Genomic DNA, 9,620 nt, shown 5'->3' with positions numbered 1-9,620 from the left:
GGGGATCGTCGTGAAATGGGAGAGAGATTTTCAAAGGGGCGATTAAGTGATTGCCCGGCCCAGAGAACCGTCAATCAGCGATTGTTCGCGCTCCCACACGTGTTCGAGAATGATTAATTACGATTTTCACTCGAGGCGCCCGTGCGTAGCGTCAGCCTCGAACGTCGCCTACAGTACTTGCGCAGTGCATTTCGCCGATGCATTTTGACGATGCACATCTAGCATCGTTTCATTCGTTAAGTAACATAGATACAATATTTAGAGGAAGAGATTTTCAACAATTTAATTTATGTGAAACGTAATACTGTGTTCAGTATCATGAAACATATTCATGTTATTTTATGCCATCATAAAAAAGTGTACATATAACAAATACAAATAATATAGTACTAGTAGTTAAAGTCAATTAATGTTAGACACACAGATATACGGCATGAAGGGTCAATACATTTCTCATTACCAAATAAAATTTTTATCTTTCAAACAAAAGCTGTTAATTTCATTAAATAATAAATTTAAATCAGTAATGATAAAAAAATATTAAAATTAAATGAATAATCAACGCATATATATATAAATGTCAGTTTTACTAAAAATAATTGGTTTAACGAATAACATGAATAATGATTATGGGCTATTCTTCTTCTTATATATTTTTGAAATAATAATGTTACGTTGTTTTATCTAAGTGTACATATGTAGACGTTAGAAGTAATCATTCTAAAATTTTGATACTTTGATCGATGAGTTATTGTATCTCTGAAAAGTACGACTCCACCCAGGTAGCACATATTAGTTTCATATACGTTTTTTGAACGTATACATAATAGTTTCATAACCGTAAAGAACCGTTTAAAAAACGTTTGAACAAAAATGTTTTTAAAACCATGATTTAAGAAACGTATTTTTTACGTTTCTACAGTTAACAAAAATACCTATTTGTTAAATTTTTTCTTTCAAAAATATTATTTGCTTTATCTATATATGTAGATAATAGCTTTAATAGCCTTTTTTGAAACATTTAAATTTATATTGCACTAATTATTGCACAAAATAAATCATTTTATCCATGCACATATATCCACTTATTAACTTAAATTAATTTTGTCCTACCGGTCTTAATCTATTTATCATCGGACAAATCTGAGCTTAGAAAACTTCCAACAGTTGCAAAATAAACGTTCTGCTATGAACGTGGCCATTGAAAGAACATTTATACGTGTGTTCCGTTTTGAAGAACTTCCTGAACTGGTGCACATCAATAAGACAATATTAAGTTAGAGTAAGACAAATATATTTTGTTTCACTTTAACTTATTGCACGAATGTGCACCAGTTCAGGAATTTTTTCGAAAAAGAATAAACGTCGTAGATGGTATTATATATGCATTAAAGCTTCTAGAACATTCTCACGCATGTCTCAAAGACGTCATAAACACGTTCAAAAGACGTGAAAAGTAGGAATTTTAAATGTCTTTATCTAAAATGTCTTTATCATTAAAACAAAACGTTTCTAGAATAGTTTTTTAAACGTTGTTTTATCGGAAAAAAAACGTTTGCGCGCGAACGTGTTTCGAATGGACATTTTTACTCGTAAGAAACGTTTCTAGACGTTTCTAGAAATCGGTTATAAAACGTTTCGGAAAAACGCTTATAAAACATTTCTGAAACGTGTATGTGCTACCTGGGCATAGTGGTCTTGAAACGGCTATACCTATATTTCAATCGCCGCGAAATTTCCAAGGAGACGCAGACATGCATTTGCTCCGGTATGCAAACACCGCCGATCGGCATAATTGGCTTTCGGATCTTTATAGTGCGCGCAATATCGGGCTCTCGGCGACGTACGAGACGCGAGATAAAATCTCATACACGTGCATAAGGGTTTGCTATGGGGAACGCGGCTTATGTTGTCGTCCTCGTCGTTCCCGCCGTCTATCGTTGCATTCCACAAGACGTAACGCACCGCAAAAGCCGCGTCACTCGCATTATACGACGCACACATTCGCCGATCTTGTGCTCTCCCGCTCGGCGTTATCGTGGGAAGGTTATGTTGCTTTCCACGTGGAATTCAAACATATGTAAAAGCAATAATGTGAAATTATCTAGTGTGAGGAAAATAATATAGGTAAAACCTGGGAAAAATGGACATAACATTATCAAATCATATGTTTGGAGTTGTATAGAGTACTCTGATACTCTGTAAAAAGCATGTAACATAACGCTCATTATTGCAATATAAATGGCAAATTAGTATCTATAGTTCGGAAATATTCTTATTCTAAACTTCCTCGTACTTATATGTATAAAGAAATTTAACAAAATACGATAATGTCTGCTAGTACAAATAGATAATCACTGACTATAGAGAGAATAAAATAAAGACAGATAAATAGATACTCATTTATAGGACAATTGTATTTTCATAGCTTACTTGTATCCTCAAATCGACAAATTCAAATAAATTTATCAGATTTATTACGTCATTTAAATTACTTCTCTTTTTTCTTTTCTTCCTTTTCTAATCAGCTTAACTTTTTAATCAGAGTTAACGTGTACGTTAAATTTTCTTTTTTTATAATTAAATCTTTATTGGTGGTGATTTGTTCTGCAAGATTAGATGTTATTTATTTAATTTGTTCATTTTTATTGCGTTTTACGTAAAATTTACGTTTTCCACAAGCAAGTGTTTTACTGCTGGGTCAGGCGAAGATAAGTTTTCAGCAAGCAGGGACACATGCAGTAGGACAGCACGTGCTCGCGGACACGGACGCTCTGCATATATATTGCGGATAAGAGCGCAGCATCTCTTCGTTTTCTCCGCCTGCCCGCCACCATGATGTAAGCACGTACACGCGGCAATCCCTCTGCGCGTAACACGCAAGTCCTTACAAGGTAGCGTGCATTCCGCGATGGTAGACACCAGCGGTAACGAAGTGCCGCCGCGCCGCATCGAAACCGTTTCCCTCCTCGACAAGTCCTTAGTTACAAAAAAAAAAAAAAAACTAAGAGAAAAAGGACAATAAATGGGCGAGTTTGTGAGTGTAAAGGCTACTGGCAGCAAGGATGTAAAATGTGTTAAGAAAGATGTATATAGCTTTATTTAAGTTTCTGGTGTCCGATCAGTTAAAAATTACAAGATTACGGCAGAAAAATCGTGTAATATATTTTTATTTTATATATTAGATAAATTGTAATTTAAAAATCTTTTCTTTTATTGTTAAATAGAAATTTTCTTAATTGTCAATTGCGTACAATTATTGCAGATGTTTCTTCAACGTATTTTCAGCTAATACATATCGCGTTTGATAAATCCAAGTTCGGAGATTACTTTATTACTAGCAATCGTAAAAATACGCTGCAAGATTTCTTCAGGAAGATGTACAAAAGTGCAATGCGTGAATAATAGCATGGTAGGAAAGCGGAATGTATGTTTAGTACGTATTTTACCTGTAAAAGTATAATTAGCAGATACACAACAATTACATGCACATCGCGTTTATTGCCGCAAGCACCTTTAAAAACTCAAGTCACGAGAAAGTGCATACGGTCTTCAAAAGCAATGAAGATATCGCTCGGTTTAATGACTTCTTCAGCGCCTGAAATTATCAGAGTTGCAACGTTGCCCTCCACGCATACGAGAATCATTTTACTTATCTCTCGTGCGGATATAGAATATATTTTTCATTTAATTTACGAGCTACACTTACGCTTGCATTGAGCGTTATTAATTCGTTTATAAATATCATAAATTTTTAAAAGACACGTACTTTGAAGGGGATTGCGTGCGCACGCGCGGCGCATTCCTCCGCACGTACATTCGCAAGTACCTGCATGGGAAACGGATACAGACGCCATAAAAACGTTACGACTTTCTTCTATAAGTTCTCATACCGATACCGTATATATTTGAATATGGATCAGGCTGCGAAGTTTTGCAGTTGCGCGGCGTGGCGTACGATTGTTGATCAGATCTCATTACTTCCGGCGAAAACAATTTTTCATTGCTCTCGAATCCTCTTATACGCGGTGCGTTTTTGCATACGCCGTTGCATAATCGGATCGCATGCGGTACGTTGCACAGATTATGTTTTTATTCCGCGACATTTGCGACGGACGGTATTTGCCGGTATTTATTATGCAATGCGGCATTTTGCAATTTTGAATTTCGTCAGCTATGTAAATCCGCTTCACGGACGTCAATGCCATACTCGGTAGAAGAAAAATTGCATATCGCATATCTCATTTGCGATTAGTTTGGTTGACATTTTAATTCGTACGTTAGTTTTTATAAACTACTATCTTAAACACGACTCACTTCGTAGGCTTTTAATGAAATGCGTCGAAGGTTTTTCGCCATCGCCGATCAAAATGTAAGATTGCAACTCAGGCACTGTATTTCAATGATGGCTATAGTTAGCCGATATTGATTCTAATCTACAGAAAAAATTGGCGAATGATTCAAACTACGGTTTTATGTTATATGTATATTGATACCAGCTCCGAAAAATGACACATAAATTTTATTATAGTATAAAATCCGACATACAAATTCTAAATTTCATTCCAACACCATTCTAGACATTTATTATCAAGGTTTACTATCCTATTCATTACATCGATCCATAAAATTCCAAGATGCTTTCTTTTATATTGCGATCAAATATTTTAATTCATTGTTTCCAAATATTAAATTCTCCTCATCCATTTCAATCAGCTGTTGCTCAATTCACTATTTTATTTTTCTTAGTTTGAAATAAAAGTCTTCATAAATTCATGTTTATCTTATTTTTTTGTATCTTTTGTTTTATTTTATTTCATTTATATTTTTTACTACAGTGTTAACATATTCATCGGCATGAGACAGTCACCGATGACCAGCACTGAGCTTTCCGTTTATGTCTTGTCGGTCATCAGTGAGCATCATGAAGCGATAGTCAAATAAATACGTATTATAATTTTGTGCAATTCAATAGTATAAATTTATTACTATTTTATTGTCCTTTTTAGTAAAATAATTCAATTGTCGTGAACGAAAACGCTTGGCGGTGAACGTGTTAAGTATAATAGCAATATTCTCGCCTTTTGAATGTATAATCTCTTTCTTCGCTTTCGTGTATATACATATGTCAGTCTTGTAAAATATCGAACATGCAATAAAATTATTACTAGTATTATTTATTATTAATATTAAAGTGAACGCCTTTTGGTCATTTATGATGAATTTCCATCTATATCTATATTTTGATCTGCAGTTTCTTTGAGACTGCAGCGCTGAATAAAGAATGCTCTGTATAAGAAACCAAAAAGGTATCTACTTGGCGTGCTGCCAATTTTATGTCAAGCCAGACCAATTGGTAAATACATCACAATATATACGCGATGAGTAATTGCGAATTATCGCGGAAATCGTAAAACCATCTGCGAGGCTGTTACATTTACAGGAAGTGACCAACATCCTGCATTTCTAGTCACCAAACATTAAGATAACGAGTTGCTATTGTTTTTCCTTTCATAAAAATTTACATTTTACGCATCTTTATGTGTGTAACGGGCGTCTTGAAATTATTACTAGTATTATTTTCTCTCTTGACTATAGATTCTTTGAGCAATACATTAGTAATGTTCGATATCAAACATTTATGTAATTAAAGTTAAGATTAAAATTTTGTCAAAGATCATTTAAAACTGGATGCAACATAAAATTGTGTTGTTAATTCACGTTTTTAAAATTTAATTTGCGACAAAACTTTCAAATTTCTTATAAAAAGATCTATTTATAATAATTTTACGCACGAAGAAATCGGCTGGAAGTAAAAGAAAATCGTTAATAAATATTCTTGTATAACTAAGCTTACTTATTTTGCACTAATTTGCATTAAATTAGAGAAATAATATATAAAAATTGTTTCTTTTATTCTGACTTATATAATTATGACTTTGCGATATAATGTTGCGATATAATTGCAAACTATATTTCTTAGCGATAACTTTTTATATAGCGGTAATGTCAGCTCAGTTTGTCAATCAACGAGCTAATAATTGTGCCTCATGCATTTACTTTCTCCCTCTCTTTTCGCTCGAAATTTTTTGTATATTTTACTGGACTCGCATGGTTCCGCTCTATATATACATACTCTATACATATGCACGCAGGTGCACTCGTGCCTACGCGCACGATTGCATTTACGTAAGTGCCATGTTTCCATCGTGACGTCGACCCGCGAGAAAAAGATCGTACCGGAACGGAAACAATTCGGCAGTTCTTTCGCTCATCAGACTTTATCACGCAAAACAGAATCCCATTCCCATATTATAATTATCGCGTAATTACACTAAATATGTAAAACATCGATAAAGCAATAAGTTTAATATAGTCGTGCAAAAATTTAATATTCTGCGAACTTATTAAATCGGTTTCTATTTTGTAATCGGCTGAGACTGTGAGAAACCATGCGATAAATAATGGCGATACAAGCGAATGTGTGTGGGCAAGATAGTCCATCATCGCTACCCCCAATAAATAATTTGTAGCAGTTCTTATTTCACATCTAGTTATTCAGAAATTTAATAGAGAGAAAATTAACACAAATGGCCTTGTATGAAATTCTCATTCGCAAAAAGTCAGTTCCAACTTCACTAAAAAATTCGTAATTGAAAGGTGCAATGGCAAAACCATGTAATCTGTTGTAATGTACGCATACATCGAACGAGGTTGGACGAATTGAGACCCAATATGATAAGCGCGGCTTGCGTTGTATTTTTCGTACATATATATGCGTCGGATAACCGGTACGTTCTCCGAAACGGTCGAGAGTTGCAATTCGTTTCGCACGAGCGAGCGGCCGCGCGATTTTCGAATCTTTCAAGTAGTGCTAGCTGAACAAGTCGTTTTTTCCGCGACAACGTACGCACGACTTGGGATATTAAATAATGTCTCTCAGGTCGATCGCTTTCACCCACTCTATACGACACGCTTTGCAACGCCGTGGCGCCATAGCACTTCACGAGAGTTCGGATAAACCGCGATACATTAGATCGTGAACAGTTGTTCCTGCACGCAAGATGTAAAAGTAGATGCAGCGGTCGACGCATGCAACTTTAAATGCGTGTAATGCACCTTTAACAAACGCGACTGTTAAACCCCGGTTAACAAGCTCGCTCAAAAAGCCGGAAACTTTCGTTCCTTGCGCGCGATCCGATCTTCTCGCGGGGTCGTGCCACGCCGGACCGTTTTTCCTATCAAGTCCAATCCGAGGCTTGACCCGGTGCACCTTCGATGCAGATATCAATATACCTGATCGATATTACGAATCTCGTTTTCCTGCTGCCGACACGCGGTTATCACGATTGCAATCGTTAACGGCCGGTCGCGGTAATTTCGGCCGCACTTCCTTCGGCGATTCGGTACGTGCGCATGATTCGTGAGATCCGCCGAGAGAAAGTCCCAGGCGAAAACAATGCGCGGTTCTTTCTCTCCCTTTTTCTCTCCGGCCGATTTAATGCGTGTAACGCGGGACAATAATTAAGGAGCTCACCGCGAAATATATATAACGCACGAACCGCAGAATCGACCCGGTAGGTGCGGTCGGTCGATGTTCTCTCGATCGTAAAGGCAAACTTACGCAGTTCACTCTCGGCGAACTTGGTCGTGAATTACCTGAAGCAAATTTTACTTCAATGTTAGCAAAAACTGTGCAGCCGCATATATAGGTATGCTTCATACGTAACACTCTGTACTCATAAAGGATCTAATTCATATTTAAACGTCCAGTCCAAGCATTGTAAGTTTCCATTTATATAATATGTTACGTTATAAAAACGTTCATCAAAAAATCGATCAAAATCGAGGATTTACTTATCTACCGATGTATCGCTCATTTAAAGTAGCTAATAGAGTGACATTTCTTTTATCGCGTCGCACAATACGGATAGTAAATTTTTCAGAAACAATCATTTATTAAAACAATTATTTACAAGATATATTCTTTCTTATCCCCGCGATCAGCATGAATAACAAAAAAGCAAACCGTGTAAATTCACTTTAACCCTTCCACAATGAAGCAGCCCACGCGCCGTACTCGTCCCTCTTAGTTGCGATCTTTAATTTATCTCCCGCGGCTCTCGTAATAACCACTATGCGCAGCATGTCCTTGTCGCGAAGGATACGATTTATTACACACCTTGCACACAGCGACTGTGACGAAATGCTACCCGGTCAGCTTGCGTGAGTGCCCTTATTCGACGCGTATACGTATATGCGAGACTTATATAAACTTCTAAGCGTATCCCGGTATGCTGTCGTTTTCCATTAAATCGATATCCTATATGATTATATACGGTTAACTCATGCTTGTACCATGTTGTGCTTATAACCTGGACTGCTTTCAAAGGGTTTTTTAATCGTATACGTTAGGAATTCTTCTTGAAATATACGAAGGAAGGAAATGGATATACGAACTAATGATACATATCTTTCACAATTTTGCAAAGAAAATGAAAATAGAACTTTGATATATTATCGTATTATACTCGGCTTTGGACAAATATACTTTATACTTAGAAAAAATTACTTTACGTAGAATTTCATTATACTTACAAATATGAAAAATGTGTATATATTTTTTATAAAAAATATCTCTTTGCCTGGCATGTGCAAATGCTTGGTACAACTATTCTTTAGCTATAATATTTCTATTCTCGACATGAATAAATACAAGTTTCTTCATTGCACCTCGATTAAATAATCAAATTAATAATTTTAATTAAAAGCACGTAATCGGTTGATCTGACAGCTTTCACAAATTATTATATTTAACGTATTTTATAGCACGCGCGCGTTGCTAAATGATACGTTTATGCCGAAAGAAAACAAGATTTTAATGATTGTAGGAACGCGCTAAAATACACCCACAAATACGCACATCGTGAGATATAGATTGAGATAAGAAGATAACAAGGAACGTACGTTTCTCATGAAAGCGCAAACGGAAAGTGGCAGATCCGGAACAGGTGTAGTCCGAATCAAGATAAAGTGCCTTAAGAATACTATACGCCGTCTTTTGTATAATGTTAAATCCATTCTCGCCACGCTACTAAATGTCACAACACACTGGGCTACAGACAATTATTATTAAATTTTGATGCGCTTATGACAATTTTATATGATGTAAAAATGTGACATTCGATAAATATTCAAAAATTATAACATCAAATATCCTAAATAAGAATTTAAAAATTATTATACAAAAGTTTAAATTAGGAATAATGTCGGAATTTATATATACGTTTATGTAATAATCTCCTAAATACATTTCAATAAAAAGAAAGAAAGAGAGAGAGAGAAAATAGAAAAAAATCAGAAATTAATCTAAATTATAAAATTTAGATTAATTCTCTAATCTAAATAATCAAATTTTAATAATAATATGTAAGTAAAAGAAAGTCAGTACAAGTCCACTTTCCGGTATCTACTCAACAGTGTACATTGTTCATTGCGGCTGCATAATTTGAAAAAATGAAAGGCACACGCGGAATGTCACCATACATCCTGGCAATCTAGCGAAGTAGACCGCGATATTTCATTTCGTGTACTTTCACCGAAAAATCTCACTCACATTG

General features: G+C 35.5%; 1 protein-coding gene across 1 annotated transcript in view; it reads right to left on the bottom strand.

The window, feature by feature from the left end:
* Positions 1–1,395: 1,395 nt before the first annotated feature.
* Positions 1,396–9,620, bottom strand: part of LOC143896339 (uncharacterized) — a 45,491-nt gene continuing 37,266 nt past the window's right edge. Inside the window, exon 5 of the mRNA XM_077404147.1 lies at positions 1,396–2,979. Coding sequence (XP_077260273.1) covers positions 2,691–2,979 — 289 coding nt within the window. The 3' untranslated portion in view covers positions 1,396–2,690. The remainder of the gene's footprint in view (positions 2,980–9,620) is intronic.

This window comes from Temnothorax americanus, unplaced genomic scaffold (genome assembly GCF_048541705.1).
Source record: "Temnothorax americanus isolate GAGA-0224 unplaced genomic scaffold, ASM4854170v1 Scaffold18, whole genome shotgun sequence".
NCBI classification, from domain to species: Eukaryota; Metazoa; Arthropoda; class Insecta; order Hymenoptera; family Formicidae; genus Temnothorax; species Temnothorax americanus.
This window is presented reverse-complemented; position numbering and strand designations above follow the sequence as displayed.